Source organism: Aptenodytes patagonicus, chromosome 4 (assembly GCF_965638725.1).
Source record: "Aptenodytes patagonicus chromosome 4, bAptPat1.pri.cur, whole genome shotgun sequence".
Taxonomy (NCBI): Eukaryota; Metazoa; Chordata; class Aves; order Sphenisciformes; family Spheniscidae; genus Aptenodytes; species Aptenodytes patagonicus.
This window is the reverse complement of record NC_134952.1, coordinates 70,495,784-70,514,572: the sequence shown is the minus strand read 5'-3', so window position 1 is coordinate 70,514,572 and position 18,789 is coordinate 70,495,784. Positions and strand designations below refer to the sequence as shown.

At 38.7% G+C, this 18,789-nt stretch overlaps 1 protein-coding gene across 2 annotated transcripts; it reads right to left on the bottom strand.

Moving 5' to 3' along the window:
• Nucleotides 1–2,292: 2,292 nt before the first annotated feature.
• Nucleotides 2,293–17,439, bottom strand: LOC143159776 (uncharacterized). 2 transcript variants are annotated; one of them, XM_076337130.1, is made up of 8 exons: nucleotides 17,385–17,439; nucleotides 9,067–9,215; nucleotides 8,372–8,432; nucleotides 5,899–6,036; nucleotides 4,621–4,644; nucleotides 3,971–4,050; nucleotides 3,232–3,313; nucleotides 2,293–2,688 (listed from the first exon to the last, which is right to left on the bottom strand). In XM_076337130.1, coding segments are annotated over exons 3-8 (366 nt in total). In that variant the 5' UTR covers nucleotides 8,412–8,432; nucleotides 9,067–9,215; nucleotides 17,385–17,439; the 3' UTR covers nucleotides 2,293–2,686. The 2 variants fall into 2 exon arrangements, with proteins under 2 accessions (XP_076193245.1, XP_076193246.1); XM_076337131.1 differs by lacking the exons at nucleotides 9,067–9,215; nucleotides 17,385–17,439 and adding an exon at nucleotides 6,914–6,998 and having other exon boundaries at nucleotides 8,372–8,556.
• Between the last annotated feature and the right edge of the window lie 1,350 nt (nucleotides 17,440–18,789).

The window sequence follows — 18,789 nt, the reverse complement described above, 5'->3', positions numbered from 1 at the left end:
AATAAAAACTTTACCTCCCCCGTCTCATGCCGATCCCCTCTCACCTTTCTATAATGCACGCCTCATTTCCAAATCAGAGCCACAGAACACGGTTCTTTTAAGTTTTCTGTTGCCTTATTGCCTAAACCTGCTTTTTCAATACCATCTCCCCACCGTTTCCCAGCAAGCTGCTACTGCCATCTACCCCATTGGTACGTAATGCCTGTCAGTCTCTCTGCTGATCAGCACGCAATGAAACTGCAGCGCAATGAGCTAAACAAACCGCTTTCTGAGCGCATGTGTCAGGCCATATGTTGCACAGACTTCACTGACACAAATAATTCCAAGTTCACAGGTAGTTTAACTGCTAAGTAGTCAGCATCCACTCTTGTGGGACTGGTCACCCAAGCTAGAGGAAATTTTTTTGATTACTTCAGCAATCACAAACATTTTAAGCAGTGCAATAACAAAACATGAACACCAAACAACAAATAGTAAATATTATTTCTAGTACACAAATTCTGTAGAATTTCTGTAGAAGGTAAAATACAACCACTCTGAAAACATTTCCAAAAGCAGAATCATTCACATAAAGGCTTGCACACATCAATTAAAAAGTACTGTGAACATGAATTATTCCTGGCAAATGATCAAATGTTTGTTATTCTTACTTCCTCTGCATTCAACTAACAATGTTTTTTACCCAGGGAACTCTTGATCTAGAATCTAGAAAAGCATTTAAGCACTTACTGAACTTCTATTTAATGGAAGAAAGACAGAAGATGCACATTCAAAAAACACATAGGAAGCAGCTATAGCACAACTCTCCCACCCCAAATAATATTGCTGCAGATATAATTCATATAATTACCTCATTCTTAAACTCAGAACAGACACACAGAAATGAAAAGGATATCTTTATCTGTTGAGCAGATGGAAAAAGTGGTGAACTTTCAAATGTTCCTTTGCATTTTGTTTCACTGAAGTCAACTGAAAATATCTCTTTAGTTTTCATGAAGTAAGTGCAGACCCTGGCAAGAAACTGCTTTTATTTGTAGAGAATGTCAATCAGTACCTGAAATTGAAAGCTGACACAGCATTCTTCTCTACTGTTACTAGGAAAAACAATACTGGCTTGAGAAGATTTACAGACAAACAGAATCTGTGATTTCCTGCAGATTTACAGCTCTCGGGATAGCTTCACTACTGTGGGACTTACACACCCCACGCTCTTAAATGTATTTATCTTCACAGATAAATATGAGGTAGGGACATACTACTGGTTTTGCCCTATAGACCAGGAGCTCAGTCTCAGAAACAAAGGTCACTTGCCAAAGCTTACCCAGGAATGTTTTGGTAGAGCCATCTCAGACGATCCCCTTACCTCTCTGGTCCTCTTTCCTCTACCATGTCACCGGAGGGCAGCCCTTTGGGCGTGTGTCTTCTGGCCCCTTCTGCCCCAGATCCCCTGGCTCCTGCTCAAGCAGAGCTCCACAGCAGTCACTTGCTGCTGAGAACACCTGACACCGGTTACTAAGTGCTACTCAATTAGGGGAAGAAGTAGTGGAATAATGACAGTATCATCCAATAAAATTCAGGTTTTCTGCTTTAACTGACTCTTGATTATTATCATCATCATCATCGTCATCATCATCAAGGGCTAGAACTAGAGGAAGGAAGGTCTGTCCGTTTATACCAACTGAGGAGTTAACCTTTTAGCCACACAGTTGCCGATTTTAATGGACATAATTTTATCAACGCATTAACTTATTTTTTGCATTCTATAAAAATAGTTTTTCCTGAAATTTCCTTATTTCCTCTCTTACAAAATGGATGATGTGCTGAAAACTGAATTGCATGTCTTTGTTCAGGCTGTGGAATTTCTCTGGGTACTAGTGGCAGCCTTGTCACAACATGGGGTTTCACACAGATTAATTTACACAGCCTCGCAGAGCCATAGACCAAGATATGAATTTACATCGCACTAGTGATTTCTGCATTCACTCAGCGAGGATGCAAAAGCTTTGGCCTAAGGTCAGGGTGTGAGACTATTCTGTTACTCTAGGCTATGAGAGCGTCTACTTAGTGAGAGTGCAACGCAGTTCAACTCTAAATTCACGCTCCCGTCTAAGGCACCATAATAAGCTTTTAGCAACAAGCCTTATATTCAAGCAACTGGCTTTTTGACTTTTTGACAGGTACAATGCAGCAGAAAAACAGAGCACAGTGAGTAAATGAAAGTTTGCAGTGGCCAGTTTTGATTAATCACTGCTAATAACTGTCAATAAATGAATGAGTAGGTACATCAAATACGTCATTTAAAAATAGCTTTAAACAATAACACTGTATATCTAAACTAGTAAATTAAGCAATGATTAGGAAACTCCCAGGCACTGGAATAGTACTGTTTATGCTGGCAAACTGGTTTTAGCCTGAGTCAAATTTTGGAAGCTAGAGCCTTCCAGGAGCCATTTCTAATAGGTAGTTCACACGTATGCAGGCATAAACAAGGACTGTTCCAGCTAGCCTCAACAGTAGCAATGTTCCTGTGCAGGTTTAATTTATTAGAACAGACATAGCCTAAGTGTGCCATTTTCTGTAACTAGAATCTCTTTAATTTCAAGAATTTAACTTTTTTGAAGATACAGCTTTTTTGAGAGTGCTGTTTAAATAGCTACAATTGAGAGGACTTTCCTTTCTTCTTTCCTCCTGAAAGTGACATAAGAAAAGAAAAACATGAAAAATATTACTGAAATAAGAGCAGGATGGAAATACACCTCATTGCAATATATAACAGATCAAATACACAGCAAAGGCCATAAATACCAATGATTAAGTTTCCCAGAGTCCGTAGTATCAGACAGTTCTCAGAACTGGATTTAGTTACGGTATTGATGAGGAAAGAGATTATAAGGCTTGAGGCTCTGCAGCAGTTTGACCTTTCTCTTGTTACGCTACAGGCAACGCATGCCATGTCAGGTGGCATTTAAGAACCTCCCTGGTTTTAATGTTTCCCCCAGTCTTAATGCTTTACTTAATAGCACTGGCTGAGATTCTTTTGGTTACAGGATTTTCTTGTTAACTGACATTCCAAATTATTTTGGAGTGATTTGAAACGCTCTCTGAAAAAGGGAATATTACGAACTCGAATTCCCATTGCATGCGTGGTTCTGCCATACAGGTGCACAGACCAAAGGGTCATGCAACAGCTCTCCCGCTGTCATTGTAATGCTCTTTCAAAAGGCCACTCACATTGGTCCTCATCTGTTGAAATTTTTTTTAAGGACACTCCAGGTTCACCAGAGGGGACAGAATTAATTTCAGCCGAACCTCCCTGTGCAAGAAATACAAATATGTTATTATCACTGCAGTATACATCTGAGCTACACAAATACAAAATCAATAATGTCAATATAATATTAGTATTAGTTCTGCTGATATTTTTCCTTATATTAACTTGTTTCATTAATACAGTAGACTATTTTTGCATACCTGAATCTATAGTAACTGTTACTGCATTTATTCTTATTAGATAAGTTACCTAATATTTTAATTTTTAGCAATATTAACTTATCACAGGTAAGACTGTGGTTGCAAAATAATTATAGCATCCGAAGTAACTCAGACAGATAAAACTCACTTGAACTGTTCAATTGTCATCTCTGATGCAGGACCTTTAATGACAAAAACTGTCATTAAAGGGAGAATAAAACTGCAAACCAGGAACCATTCCTACTCAAATATGAGCAGGTACTACCCAGGAAGGGAGGTCAGCTGAGGTAAATTAAATGTTGATTACCAGATGAGTAACTTTAAGAATGCCATCCAGTGGCAAAAAAATCCCAGTGGAAAAGCAACTACAGTGCAAATGAACACCAGAAATCTGAGTGAAAAGTGAAAAAATTGGGAAGCCGACACTTCATATTCTGTAACATAGACAGATGAATAGACATACATAAACAAATATCCAAAGGTAAAAACTTGGACTTACCTTTGATTTTTTCTGTACATACCAAACACCAACAATTACAAGAACAAAAAGGAACACAAATGAAATGCTGATTCCTGCCACTGGAAGAGCAAAAAGAAAGGTACCCATGATTCTAAGCCATTAAGAAAAGGAAAAAATTAATACCTACATTTGTGGTGGATAATTATGCAGCATAAAATGGTTGTATGTGACACTAGAATCTTTATTTTTCCTACAAACAAAAATCTCATTCAAATCTGGATTTGTACAGAAATGAACCAAGCATGTTACAGCTCATTACAGTCAATGATTTTTTGGCAGTCAAAGCATGTGCTATATTCATCTCCAATCTTAATATACCAACAGTTACTTCTGCTCACAATATTATTGGTGCTACAGATTTTACTGAAAGAAAAAGCCCCCTGTGGTAATAAGAAAGAAAATTACTATGGTTTAGTCTAGTATAGTGATATTCTTATTACTCAAATCACCAGAGAAAGGAGCGTAATACTCCTTTATAAAAACAGACTTTTTCAGGCTAATGTAGGCAAGTCCATATGTAGCTTTTGTTTTCAATAACCAGTTGCAGTAAAAAAAGTTAAAAGTTCAAAACTTAGGTAAATAAAAATATTATTTAAGCAGAAGTATATATATTGAAGTTGTCAACCTACCTAATAGAGCTGGCAGATGTTTTTCTGTTAAAAAGAAAAGAATGAAAATTAGAAACATGAGGAAATGGTACAACTGTGTAATGAAGCTAAAGCTGTTTTCCCTACCTTTTTTTTGGTGATTACAAAGCACTGAATTTACAGTCAGGTGTTAGAAGGAAACTAACTCATTATTTCCTGCCAAAATAATAGATGGCAGCTATTAACTACTCTTACCTACATTCACCATACTTGTATGCTGATTTCTGTTTACCGTCCTTCATAGGTGCTTTGTCTGTTTGGCAGGTAAGGCTTCGTGTGCCGGAGAGCTCTCATATATTTAGAGCGCTGTGCATTTACATATATTTATAATTAGCGTAACTAAGTCCAAGTCAGAACAGCAGCTTTCTTCAGATCCTGCCATGCTGAACGAGGAAGGAGGAAGCAAGCGGATAAGACTGTTGCCGCCAAAAGTTTCCTCCTTCTTTTTGCCTTTCTTCCACCTTCACCACTGAGCCTTGAGTAGTGTCTCGGCATAAGAAGCACAGAGAAGACACGAGGAAGAAAGAGGGCAGGTAAAATTCCTGACTCTTCAGCTAGCAACGTTGCCCCAGCAGCTGCTTCAGAGACCACCACCGCACAATGCCTCACAAACGTAGGAATTAAGAAAGCATTAGCATTCTGAAGGCCTGGCCTGTACCTATAAAGTTTCATGCAGCTCGTAGCTGGGATCGTAAGAGCAAAGATGGGGCTTGCGAAAGCAGTCGCTTCATAAAGCCTCTAGGAAGATCCCCAGGAGCAGGGTTATCACCTGAGACACACACAGAGGCAGGTGCTGGTGATCCTGCACAGATGGGTGTCGCAGAAAGAATCAAGACACTTAGCAGGGCTCTGGGGCCTTTTTCTGCTGTTATCTTCCTCATCAGTTTTCTTCCTTTAGCACAGAATACCAGGCTATCCACAGATCATGAAAAGTGCCTGACATTTTATACTAAGTGACGTATTTTCTGCTTCTTGACAGACAATTATTTAGGCTGTGTTATTTGAGATGTCTGAAATATTCTTTGTGCTTCAGCTTCCACCTCTGTAGAAACAGGGGAAATCTGTTTAAATCAATCACAGGGTTATATTGCTGCTAAATTTGTTTGTGTTTGCAATTTTTTTAAGGCTTTTGGATAGAAAGAGTCATTGGGTGGAAAACAACAGGGGAAAAATGGAACAGTGAATTCACAAGACTTGGGTGTGCCTACTGAGGGAAGAACTGACCCAGGATTTGGAGAAGCAACATATAAAAAACCAGACCTGGAATGTGATTGCTTCCATGTGGAGTTGTTTCTGATACAGGACCTTGCATGACTTCGGAAGCAGGTGAGGAACTGCTTGATGAGCTTGATGACATTGTGGTCTCTGCAGAGCCACCCATATTGTTACAAAGATATCCTAAATTTAAAAAAAAATTATTGCTGGAGTATGTCATATCAGTTATTATTAAGGTTCTTTGATAATTTCTGTTATGAAATCCAATCTTGCCTGCCGTTTTACGTTTGGAATGTTTCCCTCCATCTGACTTTTCTGTATGAGCATTTCAGTTGAAATTGTTAAAGACATTTCTCAGAAAAAGTTTTGAAAAAACAAGACTGTCATTTACTCAGCTTAAGAAAAAAATTTTCATAGGTATTCTTCTCAGACATTGTTTCCTTGCTTTGGAGTAAGAAAATTAAATCCATAAAGGAATAGTAGCAGAGCTATAGCCTTTACTACATTTGGGCACTCTGTGAAAATTAGCAAAACCATTTTAATTTGCTTTGGTGGGGCTCGATAGGATATGGCAGCTAAATTCACCTGGGTGGTTTATTGATATTCATCCTTGTTCTCACTGTTCCTCTTGCCCTATATGCTTCTCAAATGGGAAACAATCACATTAATACAGATGATGACACTCATTAGCTTGCTTTAGTTAACAAATGAAAGCACTCTTTCTTTCACATTCCTCCTCAACTTCAATTGCAAATTAATGAAAAAGAAGATTTGGAGAGGGGTGAAAGATACTTTCCCTGAACTTTTTCTGAATGACAGGATGAGGGGAAAACTACACCCTTTGTTAAGTTATTGGAGCATTAAGTAGACGCTTTCTTACACAGTCTCAGTTGTGACATGAAAAACAAAACGAAACCTCTTCTACGGAAGCAAGTTTAGCCAGTGAAGTTCCAGGAGGTTCTACATGGGAAATAACAGCACAGGGGGACAAAGCTGTGCCAGGTGAGATTCTTGGACATACAAGTTAAAAAAAATTACCACCATCAAACATCTTACATACTTCTGGTGTCCCCTGAGATCTCCTTATCTACAAAGTTCTGTCTGGAATTATAGTATCATCTCTAGGCGTAACATCCACAGCTTCCCTGGAAGGGAGCAAACAGATGCAACCATGATGTCGCAATAAAAAAGAACAGTATTTACAGGCAGATGCTGACTCTATCTCTCAGAACATGCCACGCTTGTTAGTAATGGGTTTAAGTTGCTCAGTGGTTAGGAGAAAAATTTGCTTTGTCACTGCGAAGCTTTTACAGGATTCTGCCAAGAAGAGCACAGCTCCACAGAGTGGGCCTGATGATATACATATCTCCATGAACTCCTTTGAAAAGGGAGGGCATAAATTCTCAGCCAGGCTTGCGCTCGAGAGCACATGTACATTCATGATAAGAAGGCCCATTAGCCAACTCCCTCCACCTCTTAGAACCTTCTTAAATTCTCCCTCTATTGGTGCCTTTAGTGGGACAGAGGCGTAAAGAAGAAAGTGCCTTACGTCTTTGCACCAACCTATACCTATTTTTTTCTTTTTTCACAAGGAAACAACGTTCTAGTGAAAATTTAATAAACCGATACAATCAGTCACAAATTCTAACTGCTAAATATAAAATCCTTTCATTATTGTCTAATATTAGACACAAATGATGTAAGGGGTCTCTGTTATATCATATCCAGTCACAAATTCTGAGTATTAAGCATTTTCATTAGACAGAAGTGATACAAGGGGCTGGGGTCCTGCCAGTCCTAATAATGCAAATGGTGCAGTTGGGAAGAAGTTCATGAAACTTGCAGAGTGAGATACCACCCCTTCTCACTTCTACTCAGTAAATTTACTAAAGGCTTTGTGGGACAATTAGGAAGACCTGATGCTTATTGTTAAATGGCCTGAAATAATTCAATTTTTTGCTTTCTTTGCAGCACCACTGAGATACTGCCCCTGTACCTGTAACTAGCAGTGCTGACAAAAAAAAAAGGGCTGAGCTGTAACTGTTGTCATTTCTCTAGTTCTACTATTGATTGTTAGAATATTGATCATTACTGATATTAACATTTATTTTCGTCATTTATTAATGAATCTAAGATGACTAATGTTGCAAGAAGTCTTACCTTTTATTGGCATGGGTATCTTTCTGTACCTGCAGGGGATTTCTCTAAAATACAACCACCCAACTTATTCTTGAAGCTTTATTATTAGGGGTGCTACAGATATCTGTATGGCAAAATAATTGTATGCTTTTTAAGTGAGTTATATCTTACTGATAGAGATGTAACTAAAGTAATCATTCATGTCATACAATATAATAATGCATAGAGAAAACACCTTCAATGATTGTACAACGATTTATAGATCACGTCATATGAATTAACATTTAGAGTATACTTAGGAATATCTTCAAAAAGTAATTACAAGTATTGAAGAGAAAGTAATAGCTGAGAAAACAAATATAAAGAAATGTTCACTCACCTGTAAACAACAGAATGAACATAGGTATTGTCTTACACATCTTCACTTTTTCCTTTTGTATCTGGCAAAGGGCAAAACCGACAGAAAACAAACCTGAAAAATCCCCAGGTCACCGTCCCCACAGCAAAGAAGCCGTGGTCGTTACCCCCCGAGGCAACAGACCTCCAAAGCCTAACCCTGTTGCACTTATCACTTCCTGAGCTGCTTATTGGCTGAATCAGACTGTTTCCTAAAACAGCTGTAACAAGGGCTTATACACCACATAGGCTGTGTAACTCCAGGAGCTTTGGATGTCCTGAAAAGAATTTACTTATTGCCAAGTGAAGTGTGCAGGGAGCACAAAAATTACGCAACCAACAGCTAGATGGCAAGTTCTATTCGTACGTAAAACAAGTTCTGAACTGTGCATTTACCAAAATATTCTAGTTGTGATGAGGATACTCTCATATGTCGCCCCTACAGAGAGACTTTGTGTAGATCTCAAAGCTCTTTGTAAGCATGGAAAATGTATACTTTCACCGATGGAAAAGCCTGGACACATGGAAGTGAAATGCCTGTTGATCACGAAAGACAACCATTTTCTTTTGCTCTAGTCACAGATCATAATATATTCCTAAATATTCAGTGCACCATAAAAATAAGTATTCAAAGCACAAACATTGCCAGCCTGTAAAATGTAACGATTAGTTACATACCTAGTTATTTAGGATCATTTAAAGAAACAGTATTATGCCTTCCAGAGCTGCTTCCCAAGTGCATCTCAAAATTGTTGGTCAATGTTCCAGGTGGTCTGACACAGGTATGTACTTCATCCAAGGGTATATCGCAGATGATGCTGAGTTAACTGTTGATAATTCAAATAAAAAGGACATAAATTTGTCAAGCAAAAGGAGTTCACTTGGCAAACCACCATCCCGCTGTCAAAAATCTCACCCTCTTTCTCTGCTGAGACTATTTCTTTCAAAGTATACAATAGTACAACATGGAATACTTGTGTCTCCACGGACTCATGCACTGTACTACAACTCATTATTCATAGGCTTTTCCTGGATGTTCCTCAGCCATGAACCTCCACACATGAAAAACATACCAGTTAGACTTTCAGGAGTGACAAGTTGCTGTCTCACCAAATATTAACAAAAAAACCCACAACTGTTTACAGTCTCTCTATATGAATAAGATTGCCAAATGGCACTAAAACCAAGCAAACAGGAGTAACAAGCATTTGGATAGACATCTCCATTCCACAAGACGGCATAATGCTTGCAACAATGTTATGTTAACAGCTTTTTTTCAGTGCACACAACTTTATCTTTTCTTCTGAACATTTCTTTATCAGGTCATAGCAGACCTTTGCAGTAAGAAGTGCTGGCACAGAGTTTTCTGCCTTCCAAGTTTGTTGCTAACCAGCACAAGAAACCACTTTCATTATGCATTCTTTTTCTTTCAAAGACTCAAACTTTGTTTGAAGAATATCTCCAATAACAATTATGTTTTCTGTCCCTTCTAATAATATCTTATGAACACTTTTACTGGAGTAAGAAATTAGTATCTTCATGCATCTCCTATGTACCCAAAAAAATTATTCATGCAAATTCACTACACAAGTGGAGAACCACAGCTCCTTCTACAGCCAATGGAAAAGAGGCAATTCAGAGGGAGAGCCCCAAAAAGGCATTGTGAATTTCCAAAGTGCCAAAGCATGTCCATCAGTTCAGATGGATCCTAGGAAAGACTGGCCTCTTTTGCCTGAAGTCTGACCATCTAGTTAACTTGTCTAAAAGCTGTCCATTCTGCCTACCTTTTCTACCTTCAGATACTCACTTGTAAACACTGAGGAGGGAAAAGGTACAAATAATGAATGCACCTACTCACAGGAGAGGAAGAGGGTATATAAAATACGTAGGATGCTCATTTGCAACTAAACATAACAGAAAGCTTCCCTTGGACCACAGAGGAGCTCTGGAACCCATAAAGGTCAGCTCTGTATTGACAGTGCTTCTGCTTCCCCTGGCTTAAAGTGTAAAACCCTCAAGCCCACTGTTCCCTGACAAAAATGTCTCAGTACTGACAAAATCTCTTTCCAATGTACACTTTATAAAATGGTACCAAAAAACCCAGACCTCCTCTTTAGGAGAGACTCCTCATCTAGGTGACGTGACTTACCAGGGAGTACTGATCCCTATCATTTCATGAACTTTCCTGAACTACCACCTGTCACGTAGGTACTTTCAGAAGGAAGCACTGGGGGTGAAGCAGTGTATATAGGAGAGATGCTTCCATCTCTTTACAGAGATCAAAGGTTTAAAGCAGAAACATATGTAATGCTTTAGGATCACTGTGCATTGTACCAAATTCATATCCAATAAACATCATGCCTACTAGATCACCTACACTTTGCTGAATGATGAAAGTTCTACACAGTGTTACAAAAGAGGGAAAAAGAGATATATACATATATGTGTGTGTATATATGGGGTTTTTGACTACTTTCTCTTACACACTGTCTTTGGAAAGTTCAGTTTCTAATAAACAGTGCCAGTTAGATGGCCACGTAATTATATAGTTGGTGACTACTGTATCTCCATTTCTCCTCATACTTTGCAGCAACCAATTAGATGTTATGCCACAGGTACAGATCCTTTCCCTATTAGCTCCTCTCCTAAGTTTTGAGATTTGCTTTGTTTGCTCCTATTAGAATTGTTTGAGAAAAAAACCTACAATCTGTTTGTGTTAGAATGTTTTGATTTGGAAATAGTTTTGGGAATGGTTCAGTGCTGATAAATCTCTGATAGAAAACCATTAAATTTCTGCCTGCCTAGAAAGCCGTGCTCCCAGAGCGTGCCACTTCATGACAGATATACATGTGGATTCTTTTGGACATGGGAATGCACAGAAGTCAGGCTCATAAGAAGCCTGATGATAGGTAGCCCCACAGCCAGGATTTTTAGAGTTCCCAGGTGTATTATATGCAAGAAACAGGTTTTAACTGAGAAGGCATATTTCCCAGACTTCCATCCCTTTGTCATCTGGAGGCTGAAGTGAGCCTTGAAATCCTGGGATCTGTGGGTCAGCAGTACTGTACAGCTGCATTTGTGGCACTCCACTTTTAAAAAACAAAGTAGGGTGCTTAAACTGAAATCATATATCTCTGAAATCAAACACAACACAAAACCTATGGCAAATCAAATAGAATTGCTTTGTTTTGTAGAAGTTATTTATATATGAATTTGGCCACGTATGCCAAATTTCATTTATTCTTAGTAGAAATCATAGGAAATGATCAGCTGTTAGCATCAGTGGAGTTGCACTAGCAATTGAGTCCCTCAGGAACTGAATTGTAAAAGGTAAGAGTACCATCAAGTACGAAGAACAAAAAGCAATGAAGTATAGTATCTTAGTACTATAAAAGTTGCCCCTTCTCTTTCTACAGCCTGTTAGCCTATAGAAGTAATTCTATTTAACATGAAATGAAAACTTCTAGCTCTATGGGACAGAAAGCTTGTCTCCAAATTTGTGCATAAAGAAGCTGGCTTCTATATGCTGTAAAAAATCAACTGTCTTTGGTAATAAATGTTCTCGGCAACAAGTACTGGAGAAGAGTATGAAATTATCCTTTCAGAGTAACGTGCAAAATGTCTGAATAGTTAAAGATTTTTCCAGTGACGTCAGTGTCATGTGATCATGAAACGGCTTATTACAGCATTTAAAAAACATACAGCCTTAAGTTCTAAAATTTTGGATTTTTGCAGACTAATATTGCCAACAGGAAAGTTCAAGCTGTAAATTGAAAAAAACCTCTCTTATTTGCCCTGTACCTCATAGTAATGCTATGTTATGTTAAAACAAATCAATGTGTGATTCTTTCCATCTTCTAAACAGACCTCTTAAAGTTAATTTAAAAAAAGAATTCACTAGGAAGCACTCACATGACTCAGTATTACCAGCACTGCTTTGCATCCTACATAGCGGGTTAGGTTCTACTTACAGAATTTGATTGTTACTATTTTCAATAGTGCAGAACCCTCCATATATTTAGAAAATTCTCAAGTATCACATGATTGTAAATAGCAGGTTTTGCATCATGTGTCACACACACTGATTTTCATGTCTACACTACTGTATGTGGCTGGGAGCTGTGAATGATGCAAAGTAGCAGATTGGTATGAACAGAAAATTATGATTGAGAAAAATAATAACCATTAAATTAGAAACTGTATTACATTTAACGATCTACTTGCAAGACGGCTTCTATTTACTTCTAAAGTAATAAGTGGCATACCTCCTAAACCAACAGACCTTTGTAACAAGATATTTCCTATAAGGTGACTCAAAATCATTGCTGCTGCAGATTAAGTCATACACATTGTAGTCTACCAGTCTCTTTTTCTGGTCCTCATACATATATACATGTACACCCACACTTACGGTTCTTTTTCCAAGCAAGGCTGAGGAGGAGGTCCAGGGATACCCCTGCTGAATCTTCCTCAAAGTTAGTCCACTGAGGAAGCAGGACTTATCCCCCTGAGGAACGAGCTGCCAGGATCCCTCTTTTGCAGGTTTTCACGGAGCTAATTGCCCTTTGTTGCTGACTTGTACAGTACTCGTGTTAAACAATGCCATCACCCACAACTGAGATAACTGAACAGAGCAGACTTCTTGAATCTTGGTGGTTAACGAGCAACACGGTTGTCACATGTGGAAGAAATTTTGCCTAGTCTGATCCGCAGTGACTTACTGGTAGGTTCTCAAAAATTTATGCAGCGCCTAGCGGATATAGGAAGTGGAGGTAAGTAGTTCATTCCTCTTCCTGCTTACCTTGGCATAACTACTGACACCACACAAGAAGTCTCAGTATTGTGGACAGCAAGCAGAAATCACTGCTGTCTTCCACCTCATATTTGAAGAACTTCAAAATTCATCTTATTTTCTTTGCCTTTTGAATGAAAAGTAACACATTGGCCTTTTACATTAACTCATTGTCCCAGCTGTCTGTACTAGGGCACCAAACGTTGTTTAATTTGAAGAAACTGTCCTCTTTATACTAGAAACTGCAGACATGTATAACACAAAATTTCTGTCTCAAAGCATTTTTAGTTTCACTTAGGTCTGCCCTGTTCCTCCTACCTGCCAAAGCTATGGATTCCCCATAACGCCTATAGGAACAGAGGAGACTGATCTGTATATTGAATTAAATTCTCTTGAAGTTATTCCAGAAAATTATCCCATTTATTGAGGGAGGATCTTTCACAGGCCTGGTGAAAAACTAACCCCTAAACCAGACGAAAGTTTGCCTCCTGTAGCAACAGCTCTCATTTTCATGCTTCCATGTTTGTTTTACAGTGGCATAGTCCTTCATTCACAGACTGCCGGTAGTTGAATTCAGCACCATATACAAGTTGCTGAAGTGAGAGACTGTCAGCTATTTATTTTTTCACATATGAGCATTTCACTCAGGAACTATAAAATGCTTCATCCTCTCTGCATTTTGTAACGGAGAATAACATTGAGCCCCTTGTGTTTTAGTTCCCTTGATCTATTGACCACACATTTTAAGGAGAGGCTGACAGCTTGCATGTCAGTTATTTTCAGATATCTGTCTCTGTCAAATTCAGAAATCCCAAGAAAATAAACGAAGTGCAGGATTATAAATACATGTGAAATCAGAGCTGTCATCACTCTCAAAGATTTTCCATTGTGCCTGCTGCATTATTTTTAAGCTAAGATTTCCCAGATGTTTAGTAGGAATGTTTAGAGAGTAAAGCATTTCATTTTTCTGATGGCTGTAACATTCGTAGATTTAACCTATTCAAAATTGGGGGTTTGTGCCTGATTTGTTTTTCTCAGTTGTGTGAGTGGAATAGAATAATAAAACCAAAGTTTAGCAAGCCTACATAGCTCTTGATGGCCTGAAGGCTGTTGTTTCAAATTTTCAGGTACACTTAGTTATTCAGAAGAATAAAACGTGACACAGACCCCCTGAAAGGATGCTTGCTCCTCACGTGTGCTTACCCTGGTCTTCAGAGGCCAGCACTGGGTCTGTATTGCTCTGAGCCATAGAGGAGCGGAGCAGGAATTATACTCCATGTCGTGCTCCTTCTGCTGACCAGTGGTTTACTGAATGCAGCTCAGACAAGACTGATTTAAATTACAAATTTTCATTATTATTTAAAAGAGGAAGAAGGAAATTTTATGTAAAACTATTATCTTGTTTTACCTTGCTAATTGATGTAACTGAATACCTCCACCTTTCTGGTCAAGAAGGAGGATAGCTATACATTTTAATGTAAGTAAGTGTAGTTTGAGCATACTTACTTAGGAACCTAATTTTTATGCTGGTTGAGAACATTGACTGACCCATTTCCTGTGTCGCCTAAAATGGTTCATTTTTACTTGCTTTTTTTTGTCAAACTGCACTTGGAAGGAAATTGGATTCCAACTGAAAATATATAAAAGTTCTAGAACTATAAATCTTATATCCTTACACTCATAATGAGTCATCTTGTGATTTTTACTCTCATTCTGGCTCAGACTATGGATGATCCAGTCACTAACACAATCTTAAAGGCAGGAAATATCCCCTCTGAACCCTCAGAAGAGGCTGCTATTGTCCGAATAGGTCTAAGGTACCCACAGCCTCCAGGTGCTTGAACAGTGACGCCCCCACCAGAGCACTGCTTTGGCTTTCTTTAAAACACCGCTAGTGCACTTTTACTACATGAGTACTATTTTTCTGTGTAACTTTTTTTTTTTTTAATTTATAACAGTGACTTATCCCTCAAACTAAGTTCCCAAGCTTCAGATTCAGCTGTATATGGCTGCTAGGTATGACACAGGACATACGGCAGATATGTGCCTTCTAGAGTATTAGGGTACTGTAAGACATGCCAAGTGGCACTACACATGGTGGGCAACTGAATCAAGCCCCTACAGGAAGCCTAGTAATAAACTGCTGTAAGAATAAGCAGGAGAATCTACTATGATAGATCAATAATCCCCAAATCTGTTTTTTCACAGACTCTCCTGAAAAATGGGGACTAATGCAGGTTTCATCTTCATTGGGTTATGTCAGGCATGACAGGCAAATTGCGTGTTACAAGCAGGGATGATGAACAGGCTCTCAGGGGTAAAGGGGCTAACTATGGCAATGCACTTCCCTTTCTCTGACACATGAATCAATACACACTGGTAGTAAGTTGTACCCTTGTACTGCTTCCGAAAGTGTGCCTCTTGTGTTCCTCGGGCAACATGTGCCGCACTCTGGATCGCTACCACCTTACAGACCCTAGTCAGAGGACCACTGCTAGACAGCCAAGATGATAACAGCATAAAAATGTTTACCTTAAGAATGTTCTGCTCACATCTGAATTAAGATTCAAGCTGTTTCCTATGCCTTTATTAAAATAAAAAGTTTCCCCATTCCAAAGTTTTGCTGTACTTTGTATACAGTCCGCTACTGTAATTTACTGTCCTGTTAAGTTCTTATATAAGCTGCAGAAAGCTTAAAAGGTTGTAGCTAGGTGGCTTGTGTTCACTGCCCATAGTCATCACATTACGTCAGAAATGAAGTCATGTAATTGGCTTTGCCACCCAACACACAGATTTTAAGATTGCACTTATGTCTCTCTATGTGCAAGTGGGTTTGGCATGGTTTATATTACAGGGAAGACTAGCTTCTGTACACATCTCCTTTTCTTCCCACACTCTCTTTTTCTCTCACACATACATACACATGCTTTTACTCAAGAGATGTTCAATAGCTATAGTGCTAAAGTTCTTTGACCTTAGGCCATTAGCCCTCTCAGGACAGTCCCAATAAACAGCTAAGAGTTTTAGGCATCTGATCTCTGGAGAAAACACCAGAACTCTGCAGAAGATGTCTGTGCGGTGATGAGTGAGATGAAGGCAAGTTGGAGTGGCAACCTACAGAGCCTCCACGCTGACCTGTGCGCTACCATCTCATAGGAAATGTTCATTCTGCAACAGCAATGGCTGTGTGCAACACTGCGCCCCTCTTTAGCTTAGACACTTGACATAGCGCTGCAGGAAGATGCCTTCATTCATCCAGGATTTTCAATTAAGAATCCATCTCAGGATCCTTCTCTTTTAAAATGCAATCAGAGAAGAGGGCAACTGCCCACCTCTCCTGTAACAGATTATGTTTCAGAGCACTCAGAAATTCAATTCCTTTATCAATATAAGAAGACTCAAGTCCACATTGCCAGTGTCCTTTACCACCACCAAGGAGACTACTGTGAGTCTTTCTTTTAAAATTGGATTACAGTGCAGCAAAGTGCTTAAGAATGGTGGGCAGGATGCAACAGCAAAACTTTTCTTGCTGTTGATTAGGGTACAGTCTTGGAGGGAGAGATCTGAGATTCCCAGCCCTGCTGTAAGCATAATTTCTGTACTTTATCTTGTTTCTATTACAATACCTATCTACAAAGTATTAATGCATATATTCAGTTATTAACTCCTTTATTTATAATTTTCTAGTACTTCTCTCTAGTGTGTTTCTCGCAGAGCATAGTTTAATACACTTCTGTTAACACTGTTAAACATGAATTACCCGTTATTTGCACATCACCAAGTTAACATTAGCCAAAGAAAATTTCTCATTACTTGAAGTCTGAGTGATGTAGAGAGATCCACTTCAAGGGAGATATCCATACATCCTTCAGAAGTTAGATCTACCAAGGCACTTTGCCTAAGTGACATGGAGTCCCTGGACCTTTGTAACTGCCCATCGCTCCCACAGATGACAGGATGATCTCCATTCAACAATATTGTTGTGAAGGAAATATGAGAGAGACATTTTCCTATCTTTATGCCTTCCCATACGAAATAACAGCCTGATCTCATGTCACAGTGTGCTATATTAAAAGAAATGTCATAATAACTAAAATCTCAAGCTCTGAACCATTGTGGTCTTTGAGTAGGTACTTAGGCATCCCATTTTCTCAGCTAAATGCCAACTGGCTAATAACATTACCTACTTAAACCTCATGCATACCTTGGAGGCCATCTTGAGCCTCTGCACTGTAGTCTGCACTGGCTGAAGCATGACATTTCCAATGTAGGTTTGGTTCCTTTTCACAGAGTGAGGAAGTGACAAACGCCTGAAACAGATGATCCAAATGTGAATATAATTGCACAGTACTCATTTTTAAAAATAAGTAATTTTCTATAGCCTTACAATTAGCATAAATCTTTTTGCTTCCCCTAATACGCTAAGTTTCTATATTATTGCTTTGCATTTAAAATACTGCCAACTGAAAGCCAATGTCAGAATTTTTAGCATTGAAGAAAAGGACGCTACTGTATTTCATGTTCTTGCAAAGAAATGCTTTGGAGAAACTTTGAATACCTGTTCTCTTCCTTGGACACTAGAGGTCACCAGTGGTACAGACACGGGGAAAGGGATTGGTTTTATGATCTTCAGCAATACAGACAGAGGCCTCAATCCCTCTCCTGTGACTTTCATTTAATTTGTTACTGGAAGTCCGTTGGCATCTCGATTTTTGGAAGAGTGAGAAGATTAAACTATTTCTTTCAAGCACGACATGCCTCAGATGTATAGCTGTGTATCTATTTGAAAGGGATGGGTGTCTCTTGAAAGTATGATTTATTCGTCCCTCTGATACTTGAGAGTTCCTTGGCTGATACCTGCTGTATTTGAGCTCTGAGTAATGTTGTTGAGACAGAACCACAGAACACCCAGCAGAAACACATGCTGTTTCAAACGAAACAGCATGGCCCATTTCAAGAAAGAAACAGTGCTCCTTTACTGGTTCCATGTGTGGCGTGTGAAGGGTTCACTGAAGCAGAACGTTCAAGAACACCAGTTGCGTTTTTTGACTAAGAGACCACACCATCTTTTAATACATTCAGGACTTTCAATTTCTATGAGTGACGCTTATGACAAAATACCCCAAGTCCTCTTGCATGTGAAGAGGCTCAGAAATGCTTAGAAATCTGTGCTAGAGCACAGCCATTCCTTAGAGAAAATATATCCAGCTTTTAACCTGTAAAAGATGGCAATTTGCTTAAAATATTTTTTATCAGATCAGTAGTTAAATTTAACAACCATACACTCTATCAGCTATTTATATAACGCATGATACTAATATAATCCTAAATAAGAAGCAGGTTTTTTTAGCAATGATTCATTTTATAAAAGCGTTGAACTTGTACAGTGTAATAAACATACTACTGCAATTACGGAGACTCACTATAATCAAACAGTACTACCTAACAGAAAGTCTTCTTGGTGCGTCGAAAGTTATTCCCATGTTAAATATCTACTCAAAGATTATTTTGTCAAAAGATTTCATAAGATTTTAGATATTAAACCTATCACAGATTGAAATTTTGGTGAAAAGTCTATTGAAACTGTATAAACTCCATAAACCCTGAAA

Excerpts from the sequence above, each read along its gene's own strand:
- LOC143159776 (XM_076337130.1), bottom strand. The coding sequence starts at position 8,411 with ATGTGTAAGACAATACCTATGTTCATTCTGTTGTTTACAG. Across the intron at positions 4,645-5,898 it reads TGGAAGCAATCACATTCCAG|AAAAACATCTGCCAGCTCTA; the intron begins GTCTGGTTTTTT and ends TCTTTTTAACAG. Across the intron at positions 4,051-4,620 it reads ACATCTGCCAGCTCTATTAG|TGGCAGGAATCAGCATTTCA; the intron begins GTAGGTTGACAA and ends TTGCTCTTCCAG.